The following is a 26,212-nucleotide window of genomic DNA, read 5'->3' on the forward strand; positions in this document are numbered from 1 at the left end:
TGTCCCGCTGCGGTGGAGGCAGTGGACATGGTCCGGGAGCACTGGGGAGGATGGGCGTCCATCCAGCAGACCTGTGTCTGGAGTCTCCTCTGCCTTCCACTGGAAGGGACCTCAGGCAGTAGCTGTGTTCCCCTCGCCAAAGCAGAGTGTGTGCATCGGTAAAGCACGGCGATGATACCAAATACACCACATACAGAGGCAGGCGCTCTGAGGACTTACATGAAATGAGTTAAAATTGTTTTTGAAAGATGATGTGTTCAATCCATTTTTGTTTATCAGGGATTTTGTTTATCAGTTTCTGTTTTTTTGTTTGTTTTTTAAGGTTTTATTTATTTTTTATTTTTTTTAATTTTTAAAATATTTTATTTATTTATTTGGCAGAGAGAAACACAGTGAGAGAGGGAACACAAGCAGAGGAGGCAGGAGAGGGAGATGCAGGCTTTTCCCTGAGCAGGGAGCCTGATGTGGGGCTCGATCCTAGGACCCCGGGATCATGATCTGAGCCGAAGGCAGACGCTTAATGACGGAGCCATCCAGGCACCCCAAGGCCTTATTTTTAAGTAATCTCTATACCCAGTGTGGGGCTCGAACTCAAGACTCCGAGATCAAGAGCTGCTCACTCCCTCTACCGACTGAGCCAGCCAGGCACCCCTTTTGGTGCTATTTTTAAATGTTTTTTGTTTTTGTTTTTTAAAGCTTTTATTTATTTATTTGACAGACAGAGATCACAAGCAGGCAGAGAGGCAGGCAGAGAGAGGGGAAGGGAAGCAGGTTCCCTGCTGAGCAGCCCAACGACTACACGGGACTCAATCCCAGGACCCTGAGATCATGACCTGAGCCGAAGGCAGAGGCTCAACCCACTGAGCCACCCAGGTGCCCCTGCTGGTCCTGTTTTTAACGGAGGATTAACAAGTGGATCTGTCCCTGGAAAGAGTGTGGATTTTGTATACTTTGCAATATAAACAGAAGTTCAGTAAACCCGCCCCTGAGGCCCCAGGGCACCCTGCCAGGAGGGGAGGTTCCTCCAGGGTGGGGAGCACTCTCCCTGGCAGGACCTGTCTAGACCCAACTGTGCTTTGAAAGGTGCTTCTAGGATCTCCAGGCCCAGAGCTGCATTGTGCCCTGTCTCGACCCCGTCGAGCAGGCTGAGTATACCTTGACCTTGCCTGCCAGCCTGAGGGCACTCAGACCATCCCTGTGTCGTGGGAGCCTGCACGGGAGCCTGGCATCACGTGGTCCGCCAGTTCTATCCGCAGCCCCAGGCCAGGGCCTCCTGAGACACATCACCCCCCGGCCTACAGCTGACTCTGAGGGGCACAGCCAATTCTTCTGTCAGTTTTGCAGCCAGCTCAACCCGTCATGCCCAGAAACATTGCCAGGAGGGAGGAAACATCAGGAGGAAGAGCTAGGGTTTGGGATTTGTGCCAATGGCAGAATGAGGAGAGAGTGAATTGAAAGCCACCATCCACTGAGAACTGAGAATTTTCTCCCCCTAAAGTCTGATGCTTTGATCACTTTGGCACTCACTCCTTTTCACCTTTTCATTGTAGTAACCACAACATCCCCGCCAATGTCTCGCCAATTTAATAATAATAATAATAAAGGTAAAAAGGGTGAGCCGTGGCTACTGGGGTCCTTTGCTGTCTGGGGCTGTGGTTCCTCTCTAGGCTTCCCTTAGCCCAGCCACACCACCCCCGCCTTTTTACACCCCTGCTCTCCGCTCTCTGAAACGTCCGCTTCATGGTGAGCAAAGAACTCAGTTGGACCCCGTGTCCCTGCTATAACTTAAATTTGACTCTCTCCTGAGGGCATCCCTTTCTGTTGCCTCCTCTAGGGATGCTGCCTTCTTTAGAGAGAAAGAGAAACCTGAGCAGAAGCTGGCTCTGTGGTCCAGGCAGAGAAGCTCAAACACAGGCTCGAGCGCAGAACTGTGCTTGGCAGGGTCTGGAGAGCAGCAGAGAACAGCCAGTGTGACTCCAGGATGAGAGCCTGGGAGAGAGCAGGGCGAGCTGAGTTTGGAGCCCGCAGCCCGTTCAGTTCGACTTGGAACTTAGGCAGCTTGTGCTCTGTAACAAAATGCCGTAGACTGGGTGGGTTTTTTTCTCACAGTTCTGGGGACTACATGTCCAAGATCAAGGTGCTGACAGATTTGGTTCTTGGTGGGGGCCCTCCTCCATGTGTCCTCCTAGGACCATGAGCCTGGAGAGAGAGAGCTCTCTCTTCCTCTTACAAGACCACAGATCTCATGATGAGAGTCCTACTCTCATGACCTAATCTAAACTGAAATCCACCCCAAAGGCCCATCTCCAGATATCACCACATTGGACGTTAGGGCTTCAACTCCTTTGGGGGACTGGGAGGGACACAAACATTCAGCCATAACGCAGGCAATGACAGGAAGTCTGGATTGGCAACGTTTTGAGGGTTTAAAGGATAGACTTATGAGATCTGATTTGACTCATGAAAAGATCATTCTGGCTGTTGGGGAAGATTGGGAGAGGCAAGGTTAAATACAGGGAGATAGCAAAGAGGCAAGTCCTGGAGAAAGAGAAAGTTTCTAAGATTAAAACATAATTTTTTTAAAAAAGATTATTTATTTGAGAGAGAGAGAGAGAGAGAGTATGAGCTCATGAGAGCAGATGATTGGGGGGGGCGGAGCAGAGGGAGAGGGAGAGAGAGAATCTCAAGCAGTCTCCCCTGCTCAGCATGGGGCCCAACTCAGGGCTCAGATGTGCTCGACTCTGTGATCGTGACTGAGCCGAAATCAAGAATCAGATGCTTGGGTGCCTGGGTGGCTCAGTGGGTTAAGCCTCTCCTTCAGCTGGTCCTGAGATCGAGCCCTGCATCTGGGCTCTCTGCTCGGCAGGAAACCTGCTTCCCCCTCTCTCTCTGCCTCCCTCTCTGCCTATTTGTGATCTCTCTCTGTCAAATAAAAAAATAAAATCTTAAAAAAAAAAAAAAGAATCAGATGCTTAACTGAGTCACCCAGGCACCTCAAAACATGTAATTTTTTATCCATTAAAATATTAATCTCTTGGGGCACCTGGGTGGCTCGGTGGGTTAAAGCCTCTGCCTTCGGCTCAGGTCATGATCTCAGGGTCCTAGGATCAAGCCCCACATCGGGCTCTCTGCCCAGCAGGGTGCCTGCTCCCTCCCTCTCTCTGCCTACTTGTGATTTCTGTGTCAAATAAATAAAATCTTTAAAAAAATATTAATCTCTTGGGGAGCTTGGGTGGCTCAGTCATTAAGCATCTGCCTTTGGCTTAGGTCATGATCCCAGGGTCCTGGGATGGAGACCCTGCACTGGGCTCTCTGCTCAGCCGGAAGCCTGCTTCTCTCTCTCCCACTCTCCCTGCTTGTGTTCCCTCTCTCGCTGTGTCTCTCTCTGTCAGATAAATAAATAAAATCTTTAACAACAACAAAGAAATATTAATCTCTTAATGTTTTAGAAATGTCTTTGGAAACTCACTACTAAAGATTGGGTTAGGTTAGTCTTTACTCTTTAGATGATCCTTTGGGGATAAATATGTTGAAGAAATATCCTGTATTCATGAATTTTTTTGTTCTATTCAATTTTCTTTTTTTTTTTCCTGTCAAACAGAATTTTATTTACTATTTTTAAATTAAAATAGCACTGTAGTAAGATCTCATTTTTGTTTAAATTATTCTGGTCTCTGGGGGTAGTTTTGTAGCTAGCCTTTTATCTGTATCTGCATATATCTGGAATTCACCTAATGTTGAAGCTGGTTATTAGGATTTTAGATGATTTTTACATTTCTTTGTGCTTTTTTGAACTGTTTTGAATGGTTTATAATGAGCATCTTTTTTTTTTTTCCAAAAACTCAGTGGTGTAAAAAATGAACAAAACTGAAAATAGTTTTCTTGACCATGGAACAATATAAAGAGTGTTACACCCAGTTTCCTGAACAGAATAATGGCTGTGTGAATACTGGCATTGCCCTTTGAGACACCAACATGTGGATAAATGAACATTTTGGAAAGTGGCAAAAGGGCGACAGCTTTCTGCTCTTCCTACATAATATTAAGATACAGGAACAATCCTGAAGGTAGGGACTCTGCAAAGTGCTTGTCAGCGAACCAGAAACATAGTGTTTGCAAAGGGAAAGCAAGAATTTTGAGTTGCCCAAAAGGTTGAGGTGAACCTTCCTTGTGGATTATCATGCACTCATCTTTTCATTTGTGGGATTCTAAGTGCTGGAGGCTACCTTGAAAATAATTTGCTCTCTCTGCAATGTGTACAAATCCATGACTATTACACTTGAAGTGGACTTTGTTCCATATTATCACATTTATAGGCTCATCATAGATCTGGATGAGGAGAATCTCAATCATAACTCTTGTTTTTCTGTGGGGTTTGGTGGTCATGAGAGAATATATGGTACTAGGCACGGTTCCATACCAGGTGCTTTCACTAGAAACTTAGGAGTTGGGATACTTAGGGTAGCTCGTCACCCTGACCGTCTCCTGCACCCCCTCCCCCAAAGAGAAGACTTTAACAAACTTTGAAAGTGAACCAGAGTGATATTAAATAAGAAAAAGTGAAGGCATGAAGGGCAGAGCAGAACTTTCCATGCCTTTCTCCTGGATGTTACTTTAGGGCCTGTGGCAGGTGCTGACGGAAGGAGTCTTCTCAGTGAACATGCACGGTTAGTGGGATGGCTATTTGTGGACTGAGAAGGGTGGGGGAGGCCAGCAGAGAAGAGGCCACTGTAGGGGAGGTGAGGCAGGCCAGGCATTTCTCCTGACAGGTGCCCCTCCCTGGGGCAGAGTGTTAACTGTGGCCTCCGCACGTTAGTCATACTGTACTTGGGCAACTCTCCCGCCCTCTCATCATTTGTTTACTTGGTTATGTCTTCATCACACTGTGAGCCGGGCCCCCAGTATATAGCGTCTTTGTCTTCTCTGTATGTGCCCCAGGGTACATGCAAGGTGTTCAGGAAATGTTTGTTGCGGAAAAGTGCCTCCAAGATTGCAGTCAACCTTTCTGTGTAGAGGCCGACTAAACTGCTCGGTTACCCTGTCAGCTTTTCAATGTCGGATCCCTTTATTCCCACTTAATGACACTTCATAACCATGCTACAAATATATATGTATATATACACATATACGTGTGTGTCTGTATGTCTGTGTGTGTGTGTGTGTGTGTATCCAAATCTTAACATTCTTGAGGAAATTTGATGAAAACTGTTTAGTTAATCACATTGATTCGAGGTCTTCTGACCAACTTGTTATAAAGATCTTTTTTTTTAAATTTTATTTTTTATAAACATATATTTTTTCCCCCAGGGGTACAGGTCTGTGAATCGCCAGGTTTACACACTTCACCGCACTCACCATAGCACATACCCTCCCCAATGTCTGTTATAAAGATCTTATACATTGTAATGCATACTGAAAAGTACTGAAAAACTGTCCCTTACACAAACAGCATGGTACAAACAATATACAATTGGAAAAGAGAAAGACATAGTCCTATCCTGTCCTATCCTGTCATCAGATCATGTTCCCATTTGCTTTCCAATTCATTTATATGGTTTTCGTAGTTTCTTCATTGTCATCGTAGGCTAGATAAGATTGTGTGCTTTTTCATTGGTTATTATATCATTATTCTCCTTGTTGCCGGACAGACTTGTAATTTTAAACGATAGCCTGCTATACCAATTCGGTCGATCTGCTGTAATTCAGGAGCCCTCTCTTGTTGGACATTGATGGTTTCCAACCTTTGTTATCATGACTTGGCGTCCAGTGAAGTGCCTCACCTCCCAGTCAGCCACGGGAGTCTGACCTCCAGTCTCATCTTCCCACGGAAACAGCTCCGGCCACGACGAGCACTGGTTCTCTTCTTGGGGAGCATCTTCTGTTCTTACCTTAACTGACCTCCTCATTGGTGCCTGCTGTTGGCTAGTCTCCCCTGCTTGAAATTCACTCTTCCTTTGACTTTGTGGATACTGCTCTAGAGAGGTTTTTCTTCCTTTTCCTCTTTGGTCTCTGCTCAGGGGATTTGAGCTTGCCCCCTAATATTGGCATTTCCAGAGATGGGTCCTATCTTTTTTTTTGCCTGTCATAATAAAAGTTATTATGAAAATAGGCTGCATGGGTCCTATCTTTAATTCCCTGCTGCTTCCATCTACGTAGTGTCTCTGAATAGTCTCACTTCCTCTCCCGACTTCAGCTTTCTTGATACACTGACAATTCTCAGATCTCTTCCTCCACCCCAGAGCTCTCTACCCAAGGACTCATCAGTGACTAGTGCATAGCACTCCACCTGCATGCCCCACAGCCTTTGAAACTCAGTCAGTCCTTAATTAAACTCACCATCTTTCCTCAGGCCCCTCCCAAGATCTGCTCCCACTCCTGCATTCTCCACTAGAGATACCGTCATCTACTCAGTTAAACCAGAAACCTGAGAGTCACCTTAGACTCACTTCCCTCTTCCTTACATCGTTTGTAATCAGGCAGTCAACCAGCCTGCTGATTACACTCCCTTAATTTCTGAGAAGTGGCTCCTTTTGGTCTAACACTGCCCGATAGCCATGTCATCTCTCACCTGCCTTCCCACAAAAAAATGCGTTTTTTTGCTGGTCTTTTCATGCTTACTGACACCCCTCACCCCACTCCCGCCTGCCACATTCATTTTCCTCCAGAAGCTGACAGAGTGATCTTTATAAAATGCCAGTCTAATCCCACTTCTACGGTGTTCGCAGGACAATACAGCCACTGCCTGCCTGGGCAACCTCACTTCCTGGCCCTGAAGAGCGAGTCTGTGTCCCTTCGTTCCTTGTTTCTCCATTTGTATTTATTCCCTTCACCTGGAAAGCTTTCCCCCTCCTTTCTGTTTCAAAAACTCATTCCTGTAACCGACCCCACGTCTGGAAAGCCTTCCCTGAACCCCATCTGGGTGAAGAACCCCTCCCCAAAGTCCCCTGAGTTTTCCAGAAATCCCAGCACTTAAAGATTTTTATTACTTACTGAGTGTCTGCTGTAATGGACTAAGATCCCCGGAGTGGGAGCCTAAGCCTTTTATCAGGCTTAGGTTTCGCTTGATAGAAGCGGTTCAGTGATTGTTTGATAGCATTTCTTTGGAGAAACAAATTCTGGGAGTGGGGTTGAAATATGCAACCCACATGTGAAAAATATGTACTGTTAATTCCTTCTCCACAAAGTTTATTTATAACTGCCACCAGCAATGCTAATGTACTAACTGAACCATGTTTTCCAACAACTTTTTATTGTTAATCTGTGGCAGGCAGTGTGGCAGAAGAAGAGTATTTCCAGTATAAGACTAGTTTAGTATTTGGAGCAGTGTAGTCCAATAGAGCTTTGTGCAGTGGTAGAAACACTCTATGTCTGTGCTGTCCAGGAGGGTAGCCATTAGCTGCAGGTAGCTACTGAGCACTGAAAATGTGATTAATGTGACTAAGAAACTGAAATTGTCATTTCCTTTAATTTTAGTTAATTTAAATTGAAATGTATTAAATACCTACACGTGGGAAGTGGTTATACTGGACAGTGCATCTCTAGAGAGAAAAAGGAAATCATTCAGCAGATGTTAGTGCTACAATCTGGATTCCTTTCTTCCTTTTTAAATGCTAATGAAAGCTCACATCACTAAGGTGTGACCAGTTCACAAAGGCTATCAGTGTTATTGTTTGACAGCACTACCTAATTTGGGAAACATTTTTAAAACCGGTGCTTAGATCAGGAGAGTAACACCTTACATCAGGAATACTACCCAAACATCTAGGTCTGGAGGCTTGAAGGGATGTGGGAAATGTTACTCACAGTGCTTTTTATCCAGAGGCATACACTTAGCTATCTCAAAGTAGTCCAGAAGCCTAACACTTTCAGAGCGGCATCTGTTGGACTTGTTTTTCCACATAAACTGCCAAGCTTGTTTTGATTAGGCAGGAAGTGAAGCAATTTTTCAGGGAGAGAGCCCAGCATCTGCATCTCGTCAGCGGGTTAGACCAGACCTTTTACCTCTTACCTTCTACTTGTGAGCCTAGGCGGAGTTTTGCTTTAAGGGAAAGCAATTTTAAGGGAAGAGCAGGGTGGTTCCCTTAGATTTCAAACCCCAAATTATTTATATTATATGTATATATAATATATATATTATATACATATAATATAAATATATAATATACATATAATATAAATAAATAAATATATATATATATATATATTAAAAAGATGTTATTTATTTGACAGAGAGAGAGAGTACACAAGCGGGGGTGGGGGTGGGAGAGGGAGAAGCGGGCTTCCCATGGGGCAGGGAGCCGGATCTCAGGACCCTGAGATCATGACCTGAGCAGAAGACAGACGCTTAACATCTGAGCCACCCAGGCGCCCCCCAAATTATATTTTTTAATCAGTATACCTGTTTTGAGTCTCCGAATAATTTACATGCCCCTAAAGTAAGGAAACTTTTACTTCTCTTATGCAGTTCTTTGTACATAGGCCTCTAAAACGAGTAAACGTACTGAGTCGAATTAAGTAGTAAATCCCACTGGATAAACATTTGTGACCTACAGTTGCCTTTTAAAAGCTGAGGATGAGAGGTGTTCGTCTTTTTATTGGAGTTGTTGGAAATGTGTCAAAGAGATAACCTCGAGTATTTCTTCCTCTAAGTCATGTTTTATTTAACACGAACATCCCAACACCCTCGGAATTCGGGTCATCAGGTGCTGAGCTGAGAAATGTGGGGTACAGTGCCGTGTACGTGTTGGCTGGCTGGGCAGGCCTCTAGGCAGGGCAGAAACCTTTGGGGTTTCCCCTCTTCTTCCTCTCGGAAGAGAGCTAAAGAGGCGCCGCAAACCTCTCCAAAAGTGTTTCTACCGGATGCACGAGCGACCTCAAAGGCAGAGCCTCGGGACAGGCAGGCCGTCCGCAAGCTGCCTGCGGCTGGCCCAGCGCTTCCCCGCGCGCGCCCGGAGCCGGAGCCCGACCGGCCGGCCTAGTGCGCGCCGCGGAGCGAACCATCGCGCCTCCTGGGGCGGGGGGCAGGGCGTGGGGGCCGCGGGCCGCTCGCACCTCGGGGTCCCCCTGCCGCCGCCGCCGCCGGCCCCTCCCGTCCCTGCCGGAAGTCGCCTGTGAAGCGGCCGGTCGCGGGGGCGTCGGGGATTGGCCCTGCGAGCCCTCCCCGCACCCCCCGGCCGCGCGGGGGTGGTAGCGGCCCGTTTGAGAGTTTCCCGGGTCCGGCGGCCGGCGCAGAGGCGCGGCGCTGAGCTGCGGCGGGGGGCCGGCGGCGGGCGGCGGGAGGAGGGACAAAGGGTGCGCCCCGCGGGCCGGTAGTCCCGCAGCCCGGGCTTGGGGTCCGAGGACGGATCGTCTGCGCGGACAACGCGGAGGAGCGGAGCCCAGGCGGGACTTGCGCCCGAGATGCCGGTGCGAGGAGATCGCGGCTTTCCACCGCGGCGGGAGCTGTCAGGTTGGCTCCGTGTAAGTGCCCTCTCGAGTCCGCCGGGTTGGGAGAAAGGTCTCGGGGAGTGAGCGTGGGAGCGCGTGGTGGGCTTCCCGGCGCGCGCTAGGTAGCTGCTACCCTCCCACCTGAAGCTGAGGCCGAGGGCAGGGGGTAGATTTCAGCCCACCGGGTGGCGGCTCATGGCCTCCGAGGCTCCTGGATCCTTTTCTCTCTCTGAAGTCGCTCGGTTTCCGATTAAGCCTCCAGGAGGGTAGGGGAAACTCTTGAACTCCGTCCGGGATCTCTGCCACCTTGAAGGCATCTCGTCCTGCCTGTTATGGAGCTGCTGCGTGCCTTTGTGTTTTCCTTCTGTTGGAAACCACAGACTCTGCTTGATGCAAAGTTACAGGCATGTGTGTGTGAGACAACTCTGACAACTTTTTGGAGACCGGGAGCCTCATTTCCCCCTTTTGATTAGCTGCCTCTGATTAAATGCAAGTAAAAGTTGTTTTCGGTAGGAACTGAAGATGGGGTTTTGGAGGGAGCCACAAAAAGGGAGTGATGAATGCCTTCTCCTCTAGTATTATCTTACCTGTCACCATTCCTTTTCTTTTATGTCTTCATTTGTCAAGTTTCTGCTTTTACACAGTAGTTTAAGTTATAAATAACCAGGGTTTGACTGCAGGGTTTTAACATTCTTGAAATGTGGCCGAACTTGGGAGTGGATACTCCAGGGCTTAGTAAGGCAGCACAGCCTCCCACCTCTATTTTAGCTTCGGTTCTTAGGCAGCGCTGCTTCCCTGGCGGCTGTCTGGTCTAATAATGGATGTGGTTTCCCTGCGGTTCCCAGCCGAGACTGAGCCCATCACAGAAACTGCCCTGTGACTCCGCACGCCCTCCCTTAGCTTGGGGAATCCTAGTAGAGGGGAAAGAGGGCCTTTGCTTCACATCTTCTGGTGGTCTGTGCTGGGTGTGCGGACAGTCATTTGGGAGAAACCAGCCCCGCGTTGTCAGAATCATTCCTGGGAGGGACAGTGTGGGTGTGTGAGTGGTGGTGGTGGTGGGGGGGCATCACCCACACCTGAGGAGGAGATGTTTTAAGTGAGTAGGAGTAGTTGCATTTTAGCATTTAATATCCTGCTCGGGCAGTAGGGGTGTTTGAGAGCGTGTCTCTGTTACACTGTCTTGTAGGGAAAGCATGCACGTAATTAAGAATGATGAGTTCCGGTTAGAAATAAGAATGGGATGCTAAGGCTTCTCCTCACCCGGGAGGTGAGAGAAGGGGTGCTTCACTCAGGCAACCGTGGCTTTTGAGGTGTTTCTTGAACTTTTTCAGAGCTGCTCCCAGAGACTGATGGAGGGGGATTTCTTTCCTTGCAGTGGCTGCTGCCACTTCTCACGACCACACAGCTAATAACCAGCACCTGCCTACCTGGGGCGGTCTCTGTGAGGGGTACAATATGAGCAAGACTCAGTGTCTGCCTTCAGGAGTCTGTCCGAGCTGAACATTTCAGACTGTTGAGACTGTGGACTCTGCTGGGATACCGTGGCTGGGGGCGCGGTGGGGGTGTGGCAACACAGAGGCGAACTGTGCAGTATGGAAACACGGGCACGATGGGACTACCTTACACGTGCTCCCTTTAGAGATCTTTCTGGGAAGAAAGGGCCGCATTTGAACAGGTACCTCACAGCGCAAGCCAGTAAAGAAGATGGGCGAATGACACAGCCACCTCATAGAGTTGAGTGAGGATTGCGTGAAATGTTGTTAGGGTGTTGGGCATGTGTGGGTGCCGGGTCATAAGAACCAAGGCAGGTGCTGAAAGCTCCAAGTGCTGGGAGGAAGGATCTAGAAGTACAGGTAGGAGGTACCATGTAGGTGACTAGGCAGGAGCCGAAGGGAACAAAAAGAGTTGCTCACACTCTTGAAAGGCCTTGAATGCCAGTAAGTGAACTTGGGGGGGGGGTTACTTGGAGGGAGTGGAGTCCTAAAATCCCAAATGTATTAGTGACTTGACTTTCCCTGCAAATAAGTGAACCAGTTTCCCAGTAAACACTTCACCCCACCCCCTAAACAGGGAATATTACTATTTTTGAGGCACAAAAATGCCTAAGACCGATGAATTCTAACCTCATCGGCCTGGGGAATTCCATTTGCAAGGACTTCTGCCTACATTTGTTTAACTTTTGATCTAATTCTTTGTACACTGACAAAAGGTTACAGCCAGCCATTCTTCTTTTGCAGAAGTCCTGGGAATGCAAGGGAGATGTAAAAATCCCTGCAGTGGAGTTTAGAAAGGGGTTCTCTTCTGAAGTTACTCTTTTTTAAGAGACAGGTGAGTTCTTGAAACTAGGTGGGGCCACTTGAGTCTTGTGGACAGTATTACATTCCATAGTTGACAAAGTCATGCAGATTTGGGCGGGGAGTTGGTGGCGGGGGGGGGGGGGGGGGGGGGGTTAAGAGGAAGCATTAGTAATCACAGCTGAAACTTTCAACATAACTCTTACCAAGATGAGCCATCAGGGAATTCCTTGCCTAATCTCTAAAACAAATCCCATTAAGGAGTTGTGGCTACAGATTAATTTATCTAGGTTGAAAGTGGGCTTCCTATGAAATGCCTCATTGATTAGAGTCCGAGCAGTAATGGGGGGCCAACAATTGTTGGCCAGATGGCCTTGGACTAGCCAGCTTTGGTGCTGAAAGGCATTTTCCACTGACGATGATTTGGGGTATAGGAGGGTGTGACTGATGCGCATGTGTGTGGGGAATCCAGTTGAGGGACAGAATGATTATCTCAGATGTTTTACTGGGCTAGTTTCTTGCTCCTAAATCCAAGGATTGGGATCAAAAACATAGACTCAAGAGGTCAGATTTAACACCTATTTAGGGGGTTAAAAACTCCAGAGTTTTTGTGAACTTTTTGAGGTTAAGAAAGAAATCTTACCTTAAACTATTTATGGCCTAGTTCACCCCAAAGGAATTTTTACGATGACTCTTGTTAGCAGAAGCTGATATCGCTACCAAATTTATGAGGGTCTAAGGTGGTACTACCATTAAAAAATTTTTTAAATACCATGCAACAGCAGTGGAAAGAAATTTTCAGGCACTCAGTCCTAACATTAAGTACTGTCAGTCACTAGTTCCAGGTTTGAAGGGTATCTGGGAAATACATAACAGCGGGCTAACCTGGTACACCGCCTACACCACGGACAGCATTCCATACAAGGCAGAGCTTGGAGTTGCTAAGTGTCTGCTTTCACTCTTTCAGCTTAATTAGGAAATGCACCTAACTTGGCCTCTCTCTTCTAGAGCCCAGGCAGGCCAGCGAGGCCTTCCCATGACAGTGATGGTTTCATTCTATTTTTAAAGGGTCTAGAACCTCTGTCATCTGGCCATCCACTGCACCAGTTTCATCAGCCTTGATAACCTGTGAGCTCAGAAAAGAGACTAAAGACTGTCCTATTGAAAAAAATACCTGATATGCTGATTAAGCATTTTTCTGCCTCCCCCCTTTTTTTGCTGTTCCTTAAAGAGTGTTTTCTAAAGTGTGCTACAAAGACAGACTTAAAGGTGGCACATTATTTTTCAGTTATTTTGCATGAATATTGTGCTCCAGGGATAAATATAAAGACGGCTACCGAATTCACTTATTTCATGGATAGGTTGTTTAGAATGAGGCATGATTAGTATTAAGTAAAAGAAAGAGTCTGATGTAAGAGAAATAAATTCTGGGGTTAAGTCATAGAAGAATAAGGCAAAAACTGTGAACACGGCCCTTGAAATCTGCACCTTGGTAGTACTTTTAAAATGTGAGTGTGATGTTTAGTTATGGAGAGCTGCGTATACCTTGACCACACCTTCAGGAATGCCAGACAAAGTCTGCCGGTGTGACACCTGTGATGGGATGGACTGAAAATGGAGGCAGTGCTGCAGCACTGCGGGGGACATCACTGTGCTCTGGAGCACAGCTTGCTCTCCTAATCTAGCACTGCTGGAGAAGGCAGAGAACCAAAGAGCCTCACATGTAAATGCACCTTATTTTTTATTATTTTTTAAAGGTTTAATTTTTTAAGTTATGTCTACACCCAACGTGGGCTTGAACTCACAACCCCGAGATCAAGAGTCGCACGCTGTAGCGACTGAGCCAGGAAGGCACCCCAAAATGCATTTAATTTTTTAAAAATGTAGCTTATGTTGGTCTGTAAAGTAGGCTTTAGCTAGGATTGTAGTAGGAATGGGAAGTCTTGAGGTTTAAAAAAAAAAAAAAAGGGGCGCCTGGGTGGCTCAGTGGGTTAAGCCGCTGCCTTCGGCTCAGGGCATGATCTCAAAGTCCTGGGATCGAGTCCCGCATCGGGCTCTCTGCTGAGCGGGGAGCCTGCTTCCTCCTCTCTCTCTGCCTGCCTCTCTGCCTGCTTGTGATTTCTGTCTGTCAAGCAAATAAATAAAATCTTTAAAAAAAAAAAAAAAGTAACCCTGCGGTGACCTAGAAAAATGAGTAATTGGAAGTTCATAGTCATGGTAGGTAAATAAAACCAGAATAGAAAATACTTTGTTTCAGTCACCAAAATCCTTAATCGTGTGTGTGTGTGTGTGTGTGTGCGCGTGCGTGCGTGCATGTGCGCGCACACCTTCTATGTGAAATCCTAAACCTTCAATTAGTAACTTGTACTTTAGTCATTTTAAGTCCACGCAGATATTTGTTTAGTGCTTCTGCCAGATGGATACAGATAAATCAGGTCTTTAACCTTAAAAACATAATGCAGTGTTTCTCAATCATTTATACACCTTGTAATTTTTTTTTTTTTTTTTTTTTTTAAGTAAGCTCTCTCCCACAACGTGGGACTTGAGCTCAGGACCCCAAGATCAGTAGTTACATGCCTACCCACTGAGCCAACCGGGTGCCTCCACACCTTGTATATTTCAGACCACAGCAATATGCATTTTTGTAATAACATTTATTTTAACTTTCAGCCTGATGTTTAGCCTAATTAAAATATTCATGGCTTATAGTTTCTGTTTCTATTTGTCTTCTCTCAACATTTCATTTGTGTGGGAGAGATTTGGTGGGGGCGGCACAATTGCTAGGAGTGAATAAAGTATTTGTATTTTAGGAAGCTGTACTGACAAAAAAGTTCAAATTACACCATTAATCATGGCAAAGATCTCATGTCCCATCCTTGAATGCACGTGTTTTCTAAATTTTACCTATGTGCATATATAAAGATGGACTTCAGAATTAATAGGGCAATTATTATTTTCTATTGTAGAATTTCATCAGCCATATGAATATATACATTATGTTCACAAGAAAAAATGGCATCTTTTGAAAATTTAATTACAGTAGGCCTCATCTGATAGATACTGTGTGTAAGTATGAGACTAAATATATAGTTATATATTTATAGTTAGGGACAAGCCAGAGGCATTTGGAGGGGGTTATATGTAATACATTGTAAGACAATTATTGGGATAGTTAGTCTTCCTGGTAGGTAACGTTATTAGGCTGTAATTAACAGATAATGATTAAAGTCCAGTTATATCTTTGCCATTGTATTAAGAAAAGCTTTGGTAGAGATGAAAGAACACTGCAGATACTCTACATTTTGTCATTGGAGTTGAAGGGGGACGGGGGAAATAATGCTTTGGAATCATCAGTAGGAATAAATGAACTTTCCTTAGACTTGTAGCTTCTAAGACCTTCGTTCCTCTCAGGAGGAAATAATGGTCCGAATGTGGCTTTGCTGGGAACCATTTTTTGAGAGCCATTTATTGTCACAGCAGTAGAGGAGCGTTCCTAGTTCTTGGTTGCGGGGTTTCTTTTATGCCTTACGTAGTAGAGCACCCCTGAGGCCCTGAGTCCGTTTTGGGAAGGGGAGTGGTGTATGCTGTAAGAGGAACCAGCTCATTTTCAGTCTACAGAGGACCATTTGCAAATACATCTGGCAAAAGCAGAATGAAATTATTTGAGGGAATTAGTTAGCAAAACTGTTTCTGTTTCTGAAAAGAATGACTCCTTTAGAAGGAATGTCCCTGTGAGCTCATTTTTAGAAGCCTGGTTCCTCTCTTACCCTTCTTCACTCAGCTGAATCAGTTTCCTTCTTGCCCTTGATTGGTTGGTACGCACATGCCAGTATTTACTAGAGCCCTTATCATGTCTGCTCTGTGCCAGTCACTTCCGGTCTGCCATGAGCCCCTCCTTGGTCTGAGTCATGAGGGTAACCCCAGAAGCTGACCTGGCACCAAACATATCCACTGAGTGTACCACATTGAACCGACTGGATCTGGGGAAGGCTGCTATTGAATACAAAGAATTGGAGACCGACTGGGAGGTCAGAAGAGTAGATTCCTGACATTTACATCGTGAGCGGATGGACAGTTGTGAGTAGGGAAGAAACTGGTAGAGTTCTGCACTGGCATTTTCTGTAGTGCGTAAGCTGTGGCAGCTAGCTGGGTGGCGGCAGCTCAGGCCCGTGAATGGAAGTTTCTGTGTAGGGAAATGAGGAGTTGTATTTGAAGTCTTCTCTGGTGCTTAACGTTCTAAGCCGTTGGGTATAACGCTGAGACAACATTCCAAATTCTTGTCTGAAAGTACTTCCCTGCTCCTTAAAACCTGCGTTTGTTTTCTGTTTTTTTTTTTCTTTAAAGAAGAGGTCCAGCAGATTTTCTCTGATAGATACTTTCCTAAAGAATAGGGAACTGGGCGCCTGGGTGGCTCAGTGAGGTAAGGCCCTGCCTTCGGCTCGGGTCATGATCTCAGGGTCCTGGGATCAAGTCCTGCATCGGGCTCTCTGCTCAGCGGGGAGAAATTAAAATAAATAAATACATACATACATACATAAAATAAAGAACAGAGAAGCCAGAAGTGGCAGTAGTTGTTCAGCTCCTCAGCTTCCTGGGAAGATCTGTCACTCAGTCGCAGCTTAAATAATGTACCACCTCGGCGTGTGCCGTGTGCTCTTCTTGCTCTGCGGCCGAGCCAGGGCCTGTGGTCGAGCCAGGGCCTGTGGTCATCCTGCTTCTTGAGACTCGTTCTTCCTCTTTCTTCTTCCCCTCCACTCTTCCCAGGAAGAGCTGCCTACTGGGAGTCTCCCGCACCCCCTTCTGTTCCTGTGGCCTTCTCCCTCCGAGGCCCCGCTGCCTGGAGCAGGAAGCAAGGCAAGGCAGGCCCGGAGGCTGAAGATGAGCCTCCTGCTCGCGGCCGCAGGCCCTCATCGTCCACCGGCACAGAATCACTGTCGCTCGAGCTTCAGCATCACGTCAGGCTCTGCTGAGTTTCTCAGCAGAACTTGAGGCAGCACAGTTTGCCTACCTTGGCTGGTCTGTTTAGTGTCTGCATGACTTTTAAGAGGGGAGAGAGATTCTCTCTGCCTGCCTCTCTGCCTGCTTGTGATCTCTCTTTGTCAAATAAATAAATAAAATCTTAAAAAAAAAAAAAAAGAGGGGAGAGAGATTTGTGGCATCTTGGATACTCATTGAGATTTTCCAGAAATGGAACTGAAAACACTGGTGCTTTTCCTTCTGGTGTTATTGTTGGGCGTCTCAAAACAGGCAGGCGACACGCTGAAATGAAGAGAGGAGGCACTGGGCTCATCTGGAATACTGGTGGCCTTCTTTCTAGCAGATCAAATCTGAATTTTAATCAGAGGTGTGGGAGCAGTATTTATGTGTATACTGCTTAAGTGTAGTGTTTGCAGGTGTCTTTCCCCAAGTCAGGAAGAGGCAGGAGAGGTGGACTCAATTTACCAAAGAACGGGGTTAAAAAATGTGTGGGAAACTGAGAAAAACTTTCCTGTAGAAACAGTGGTATCCAGGGTCTGTCCTTGCAAGCTTGCTTACTCATAATGAAGCTTTTTTAATCTTGTTGTTTTTGTGGTGTTTTATTGAAGTATAGCTTGCAGTAAAAATGCACAGAATCTCAAATGGACAGCTTGATAAATTTGTTTTCGTTGTGGTAAGGCACATCACCTAGGATCCACCATTTTAACCATTTTAAAGTGTACAGTTCAGTGGCATTGAGTGTACCCAAAGTACTGTGCGGATACCACGGTCTGGTTCAGAGCTGCATGAACACTTACATGAATGGAGCCACTTGTGTTGTTGCCACCTAGACCAAAACACAGGACTTTCCATCACTCTAGAAGCTTCTCTCTTGCCACTTTTTCTGACTGTTATCACCCCACCCCCAAGGGAACCTCTTTTCTGACTTCTCTCACCATGGGATAGTTTCGGTTGACTTTGAGAGGATCTGTATTAATGAAGTCAGTATTTTGTGTCTGGCTTCTTTTGCTCAACATAACTGCTGTGAGAGTCATCCGTATTATGTGTGGTTCAGCAGTTCTTGTTCGCTGCTGAGTAGTTGTCCTTTTACAGGAGTTCCCCACAGTCTGTTGACCCGTTTTTCTCCTGATGGATATTTAGGTTGTTGCCTGTTTGTTTGTGTTTTCCTATGATGACTAAAGCTGCTGGGGAAATCACCTACACTTTGCTTTGTGGACTGAATTCCTGGGTGTCGAATTGCTGGGTCGTGTGTTGGGACATGTTTAACTTTCATTATGTCACTCTGAAGTCAGGCACATTGTGGGTATGGATTCCTTTGTCCTGCCACTTGCTTGCTCTACCTCAGGCAATTTACTTTTCTCATGTTGAGTTTTTCTCAGCTGTAAAATGGGCACTCTGTGCCTGATCAGTCGGGGTTTGGTAAAGAAAAGAGACATCGTTTTAGCAATTTCAAGGAGAAAGGAACTTAATGGAGAGCATTAATGCCTACAAAACAAGAGGCTAGAGGGACAGAAACCAAGAGCCCACCACTGGCTTTCATATTTGCCCCCCAGCAAGTTAGAAAGCTGCTGTGGTCCAGAGCCGGGACCTTGGAAACACCCTTCCAACTGCTCAGCCTCTGCTATGCAGAGGCAGCTTAAATAGTAGGGAACTTAGTGACAACTGCAAAGCTCAGGTCTGGCAAATCCGCTTTGCCAGAGACTGCTGTTATAGGAAAGAAGAAAACAAAAGGCATCTGCTTTCCTTCCTCCTACTAGATCTTAATCAAGTGCACCCTGTTGGCCAGGGGGCTGGGGGTTTCTGGCTTCTGGGAGTAAGGGAAGATGAGTGCCACTCAACAAGAAATGGGATAGATGCCTCCTGGCGTTGCACTGGCAACCTAAGTGGCAGTGGTCATAACTTACTGGTATCATCATCATTACAGAAAAACATGACGCCAAAGCAGTCCTAAGATGACTCTCTGTAACGCACATTCAAATCTTTAACTTCATTACAGTGACCTGCTGGAGGATGGAGGCTGTTGTCAGACCTGCCACATAATTGTTTCTCTACAGGGCCTCAGCGTCTTTAGCTACTTATCTCTGATTCTAGGTACTTTTCTATATGGGTAAGCTTAAGAAGTTATAATTTGCAAGCCTACCAATTAATGCAGAAACTGAAAGGCGACTTAATTCTAAGAACAGCTGCTTTGATATATACTTTATGAAAATTAATGAGTGTGGCTTTTTTCTTTTTGAAGTCATTCTGATTTGTTAGTTTTTAATAAAGTAAAAGGTGATACATAAATCTTGTTGACAGAGGTGGGCTAAAAAGGATGTTCCCTTTTTCTGTCTTTATCTTTCGACAAATGAAATGGAAGGAGATTGGAAAGAGATTAGATTTTTATCCTGTTTGGTGCCTAGAATCTCATGCTGACAGCACACGCTAGTCCACTGAAACATTTGGCAATAGTGACTGTCCTATTTCTAGCTAGTATTATGAAATTTGAGCTACACTGCATTGCTCTTGAGACATTTAAACATCTTGAATCAATTGAATCAATTTTTAACCTTTCCAGGGACCTTACTACTATTTTTTTGAAGCGGGCTGGTCAGATGATTTATTGATTAACATTTTATTTTAGGCTTTATCTCTAGTGCTACTTCTGAAGGCTCCTTGCAAAAAAATTTGAAGTGACAAGAACGCAGATATTCTGAGTGCCAAGATAAGTATGACCAGGAACTTCATTTCAGGCACTGGTGTAGCAGTTAGAGTGAGCTGGCTCTTTGCAAAGTTTGCTTAAATTTGATTGTGAGAGAAATACATTGACAGAATCCCATTTTATCTCTTTTTAACCAGATTTACCCAGTCGGCCAGGGCTAACAATAGATGTCCAAACAGTTTACAGTGGTTAATACAATGGACAAAGGGTTTCACTGTTTGGAGACTGGAAAAGAGAGCTGATGGGGAGCTTCTTAAGGGCACTGACCTAATTCATTCCTTCAAGAAAAATGATTTAAATATATATGTATTCTGATCCCAGTGTCTATATATTTCAGCCAGTAGTACTGCAGCCTCGGGAAGGGCCATGTGGGGCTGCTCTGTGTGTTTTGTAAAAGTACAGCCTTTATTTTTATTTGACAATGGCCTTTAGAATTTTTTTTTTTTTTTTTAAACCAAGTTCTGGCATGAACTGCTGCTCCACAAAGGTTAGGGAATTAAGAAAAGCAGCTGAAGTCATACGTCACCCTCCTTAGCCCTGAAACCTCCTCACATTCAGGAATTTTCGTCATGCACTTTTTTAGAGAAAAACTTCTCCGGGAGCCTTTCTTCTGTAAAATGTGGAAAAACAGAACTGGGTTAAAAATAACGTTAGTTCAGGCATTGCAAAATTTCTGAGTATTGTGTTTATGATTTACTTTGTCCAGAAAACATAAATTGCCAGTGCCTTTGCTGTTTATTACCATGAAATATTTGTAGTCAGTATGTACTTCCTCAAAGAATATCTCTCACCTATTAATAGAACAGGAGCAAGAAGAATGGGTAAAAAATTTCACTGGGCTTAGTCGTAAGTTCCAAGTAACAATTGCATTGTTGTTCTAAGTGCTGAGTGATTGGTGGTCATATATAAATGTCGACCTGACTGGATTATTTCTCAGCCGTGAAGGGTCCTGAAAAAAACTGCTGTAACCTATCACTTCGAACAGTTACGAGACTTGTTCTTTTGGCTTTATATTTGGGATAATAATTTATGCAGTGAAGTATCCTAGAAACTGGGGTGCTGTCATGTCTGTCTCTTTCACCTGTTTCAATTTGGATATACTGGCTCTGTTTGTGTAGTCCACTACGTGGCTATTCCGTTATCTTCATAAGAAGTAACATGAGCTTTTTGATTGGGATGAGTTTAATCTAAACAAATGCTTGGAAACGAGGAACTCTAAAATAAAAGTCCTCAAGTAGATCTAAGCTAAATTTCAGTGCATGTGTTTATCTTTTCAGAAAAGCAGGGTGTTTTCATGGAAACCTGTGTTCTGCTGAGTGTTGAGGGGGTAAAAGTGTCAATGTTGGGGGCTGACTGTGAGTTCTTTTTTTTTTTAAAGATTTTATTTATTTATTTGACAGACAGAGATCACAAGTAGGCAAAGCAGAAGGCAGAGAGAGAGGGGAAAGCAGGCTCCCCGCTGAGCAGAGAGCCCTATGTGGGGCTCGATCCCAGGACCCTGGGATCATGACCTGAGCCGAAGGCAGAGGCTTAACCCACTGAGCCACCCAGGCGCCCCTGACTGTGAGTTCTTGAGTGCAGGTCTAGGTCTTTGCTTTCCTAGTCCAGACATAGCACAGGTGCTCTGGCAGTGGAGGAAGGGGAGAGGAAGACAGTAGTGCAGTTAAGTCTCAAAACAACTGAAATAGGATCTGCATGAGTGTGCATTGTCTCCCTTTTCTTACTGTATTCCCAGCCCAGCAAAAAAGCACTTTGCACAGGGCTTGGAGACTGTTGAAAACAGCATCATTCCATCACTGGAGCAACAAATCTAAAATATGTATTCGTAGAGCTTGTCGAGCAGTTCTGAGGCCGTGTCCTTGATTTCTACCACTACGGGTGTGCTGGGGGCAGGCTCTTTCTGCTCAGTTCCCGAGTGTGCAAGAGAAGTCCTGATGTTTGTGAAAAAATGCCTAATCGTGAGGGAGCCCAGAACACCAAGCGAGATGCCCTGCGTTTTGCTCTGTACGACTGAACTTCTCCTAACTTTCCTGTAGTGAAGCAAGGGAAGGAACCATGTGACTGATAGAGTGTTAGAGCTTTGGTGCAGATCTCACTGACTAAGCCTGCCTAGTTGGGGGGTAGGTGTTAAAACCTGATTTGATAGGTAGGGAAACGGTTTCAGAAATGTTAAGTGATTTGCCCCATGTCACACAGTTCGTGTGGTAGGCAGGGCATGTGGGCCGAGGCCCGAGTGACTAACTCAAAACCGGTAGGTTTCTTCCAGCTTCACCTGCCTCTGCTTTTCAGAACCAGATGGGCAGAGACATAATGGGAGAAGCTAAAGGCCCTCTGTTGATTTTTAGGAGTTTAAACATTATCATTGAAAGTGTATAGAAGTTTTTCTCTCCAGGGAATCATCATTACTAAAAATGATACATCTAAATTTTTTTTTTTTTTTTTTTAGAGAGAGCCCACGTGTGCTTGGGAGTGGGGGAGGGGCGGAGGGAGAGGGATAATCTCAAACTGATTTGGGATTATTGTACCAGCTGTAGAGCCCAGTGCGGGGCTCAGTGTGGTGCTTGATCCCTCAACCTGAGCTGAAACCAAGAGTCGAACGCTTTAACTGAGCCATTGAGGTGCCCCACAATAATATATCAGTGTTTTTAAGAGATGTTTTCATTTTTCAATGACTTGTTTGTGTTCATTACTGTATGGGATCTCAAAGACTCTAAAATGAGTAAGCACAGCCTTATAGGGAAGTAGATTATATAAATAACTAGTTAAAACCACAATTTATTATAGAAATATTAGGAATATGTCTTGTCTGTGAGTCTTTCTTCAAGTTCACAGCCATTAGTTAGAAAGGACTATTATCCCATCAACCTCCCCCACCCCCAAACAAACCCCACCAATTGTTGATGTCAAGAAAAACTTGTGGCTACAAAGCACATACGTTGTGGAATTAGGACATCTGAGACTTGCTGTGTGTGGGAATTTGGTTGTTAAGGGTCAGAATTCCATCACAAGTTGCCTGAGGATCAAAGTGCATCTTTTAAAACATCACATACCTCCAAGAAGTTTAGGCTAGCAGATACACTCTCGTTTGAAGTGTAACAGTAAGCTTTCTTTTAATATGTGGCCAAGACCATTTGCAGGATATAGTGAAAATTTTGACTGAGGATCAAGATAGAGTGGTAATTTTGGAGTTAGAGCATTTTGGTGGTGGAGCAGACTTTATGCAGTGCCATGCGTTCACCTTTGGACAGGCTGAGGTAGGAGGATATTGAAAACCGGAGCAAACAGCCCAAGGGGTAGAAAGAGCTGGGAAGGGTCCAAATACAGATTTTTTTTTTCTGATTTCCCCCTGGAATCTGCTAAGGGTGCCTTTCTCTTCTTCACCATCTCACCACGTAGCTGTCTCCCGCAGGACCCAGAACTGATGAGTTAGATGAGCATCCATGAACGGTGTGTTAAAGTTGATACTATTTGAAATGTTAATTCTTGGTCCTACACTCTGTCAGCCACAATAATGCTAGCTATGCAATTCTGACCAGATTTCTAAGTCGGACTTCAGGCTGGACAATGAATGGGAACTTGCAGTGGTTACACCCTCTCTTGAAAAAAAATTTAAAAAATTTTTTTGTTTTAAAATTTTATTTAGTTATGAGAAAGAAAGAGGGAGAGCGAGCACAGGCAAGGGGGGTAGCAGGCAGAGGGAGAAACAGGTTTCCTGCTGCACAAGGAGCCCAATCCCAGGACTTGAGCTGAAGGCAGACGCTTAACTGTGTCCCTGTGCTTTGTGGGTGCCACGTCCTGGTTATCTCTTTTTGAGGGTGCACAGAGAGCATTCCAGCTTGAGATCAGGAACTGAGGTTTTTACTTCTCATTGTCTAACATACAGTTCTTTCTTGTGTCTTGCTCAATGTGGATAATACTAACACATGTAGTTAATGATCTACTTTGAGGATTATCTGAAAGCAAGATTTTGATCTTAGGCCAGCTTCCGCTGTGGTATGTGATTGGAAATTGTGAACAAGTTCAGAATTTAGCTTAGGTAAATTATAACCAGATAAATTCTTTTGCTACCAAAACCAAGTATAGTTTACTTTGAATTGACCTAACGTTCAGATTATGGACCCACTCAGAACTAACACCTTATTAATTAAAAAAAGGAAAGAAATAAGCAAACAGAACAGGATTATCCCTCAATAGTGACTGGATGCTAAGGGCAGTGCGAAGATTTATTGAAGATTACAGTGAAAGCCAAGGTGAAGGAAAGCAAGAATCAGGAAGTATGTGTCCCTCCCTCTGTACCAGTGTGAGCACCTTGCAGGTAAAGAGCGTGTCTTGGTGAGCGGACACCTGCACGTCAGTAGGCCATTACTGAATTTTGCATGAGTTTACACAAGGGGTTGGCAAACTATAGTCAGCTGCCTGTTTGGTTGGATGTTTTTTTGTTTTTACTTTTCCCCGCTGACTAGCAAAGAATTGTCCTTACCTTTTTAAATGGGTACATTTTAAATTGCTTATGTAAGTATTTATGTAATATCCTCTACCTCCAAAGCTTAAAAAATATACTCTGTGGCCCTTTAAGAAAACATTTGCTGGGCCATGGTTTAGAACTTCCAGAAGCAGGAGGCTTGGGTTTCTAGCCCATTCTGCTATCTGGAAATAAGTATGTCAGAATGCTGACTTGTGAAAGAGTCTCGCTTCATAAGGACACTGTTGTCTGACATCCTTCTTGGCTGTGGGAAAGTGAATGAGAGAAGGGGTTGGGCTACTTTGCTTCCTGGTTTTAGTCCAGGAAGGTGACGGATAACAGGGGCCAGTTCACAAGTTTTGAGTGTAGACTTCCTCCGAGTGAAGCAGTAACATAAACACAAGAAACTGTGGAGAAAATATACTTCAAAGCACATTTTGTCTTTAGGATGTAGAAAAAAGCCATGAAACTGAAATGTCCCTCTACAATGAAACATTTCTCTTTGGGCTTTGGATGTTCCGATTTCCCTGGATTCCAGCCTTGGGACAGTACCATTTATTGTGTTTCTACTTGTTGACTCTTTCAGTTCCAAGCATCCATTCTTTCTTGTTGGGGAAACCTTCAAAATTATAATAAAATGCCATCATGGGTTAGGGGCGCCTGGGTGGCTCAGTGGGTTGAGCCTCTGCCTTCGGCTTGGGTCATGGTCCCAGGGTCCTGGGATCGAGCCCCACATCAGGCTCTCTGCTCGGCGGGAGGCCTGCTTCCTCCTCTCTCTCTCTCTGCCAGCCTCTCTGCTTACTTGTGATCTCTCTCTCTGTCGAGTAAATAAATAAAATCTTTTAAAAAAATGCCATCATGGGTTAAAAGTCTTGAAGAAATGTAATACAGAAAAGGAGTTAATGATGTTCCCCCAGCTTAGGAGATTTGGAAAGGCTTTGGACTGCTACCAGTGACTGACACCTCAGCTCTTAAGCATTTACTTTCATTGTTCTCTGTACTATTCCAGGCCTTCCTACATCCTAAAAACAAGCATCCCTTGAGGGTGGGGACTGTGTCCTATGTTGTTCGGTCTTTGTTTTCAGAGCCTGGTACACAGACACTTAACTGTTGAATGCAATCTATTTTTTAAATCTTATTAAATTTACACCATGCTGCCCTTTTTTAGGGTGGGGCTTACTTAGTATAGGAAACACCCCTCTTGTGTGGTACTTCAGAGTTTATAAAAGCTCCCACGTAAAATTCCCCTTTTTCTTGCCCACTTCTCAGTAATAAGACTGCAGCCAAAACTTTGGAACCTGGCTTGGAAATTATAGTTCACTTTGGTCTTTCTTCACCGTAGAAGGGGGATCTTGACCAGAGCTTAAATCCTTGGCTGGGCCTCTTGGCTTCAGCTGCCCAGAGGAGCCATTTACCGCACGTAGAATCAGTGTCAGGCTCCTCTGTCCTCCTCTTTCCCAACATCTGTGGCCAGTAGTCTGCTGGGGCTGTCCACCTAGGCTTACCTTTCTTCTCTGGCTCTTAGTAAAATAAGAAATTTAGATTCAAATGTATAAAAATACAAATCTACCTCTCATTGACCTGCCTCAGATTTTGACTTACAGATGAGACCAAGATCCTTCCTGAGTCCCCAGGCTTCCCCACCTGCCTCTGTGCCCCAGATGTGGTGTCTCTTGTTTGCCCTTCCTCAGGAAGCTGCATACCCTACTTCCACAGTCACTAAGAAGGAGAGCCTTCCTTGATCTTCCGAAGACACCAGTCCTTTCTGTTCTAGACCTGTGTGTGCTTTCCCTTCCTAGCACTTTCTAGCTTTAGTTCTGCAGCTGCTGACGGGACTCCTTGATTTACATTGACCTTCACTAGTCTTTGAGCTCCCTGAAGGCAGGGCTGTATTTGTTATCCTCATTGTTTAATCTCAAGTGCTCAGTACAAATCCTGCTATGAAAGAGGTGCTTGATAAATAATGCGTTGTGTAGGTCTGTCTTCTGGAAATTATGTTCCTCTGTACTACTTACGTCCAGTGATTAACAGTTAGAAAGTGCTATATCTTCTGCTTTCCAGATGGCTTAAATTCCTTTGACTATCCTACAGGTTAGCAACTTTGTAGGGTGTTATATAACGTTAATGAATGACAAATAAAAGTGTTATTTCTACTTTTAGCCCCCCACGTGCAAGCTTATCTTGCCTCTTATAAAAGCTATAGTGGCAGGATTTTATTGTAATTACTGAAGTTCATTGCCAATTTCCTCTAAATGGCGTTTATTTTGAAATTTTAAATTTGAAGGGAAACTTTTTATTTCTGCATCATTGCGCCACCTAGTGGATTTTGTCTGTTACTACGCAGTGGCCTTT

At 44.9% G+C, this 26,212-nt stretch overlaps 1 protein-coding gene across 6 annotated transcripts in view; it reads left to right on the forward strand.

The window, feature by feature from the left end:
* The window catches only part of TJP2 (tight junction protein 2), a 92,795-nt gene that overhangs the window by 9,443 nt on the left and 57,140 nt on the right, over positions 1-26,212 (forward strand). For 2 of the 6 annotated variants that reach the window (XM_032866571.1, XM_032866576.1), the window contains exon 1: positions 9,272-9,459. The exons of 3 other annotated variants lie outside the window; for them this stretch is intronic. In XM_032866571.1, coding sequence (XP_032722462.1) covers positions 9,400-9,459 — 60 coding nt within the window. In that variant the 5' untranslated portion in view covers positions 9,272-9,399. Of the gene's footprint in view, positions 1-9,271; positions 9,460-22,467; positions 22,653-26,212 lie in introns of those variants that run through there. One more of the 6 variants, XM_032866572.1, reaches the window with a different exon arrangement.

The sequence above is a fragment of the Lontra canadensis genome, unplaced genomic scaffold (genome assembly GCF_010015895.1).
Source record: "Lontra canadensis isolate GAN:19392208 unplaced genomic scaffold, GSC_riverotter_1.0 scaffold31, whole genome shotgun sequence".
NCBI lineage: Eukaryota > Metazoa > Chordata > Mammalia > Carnivora > Mustelidae > Lontra > Lontra canadensis.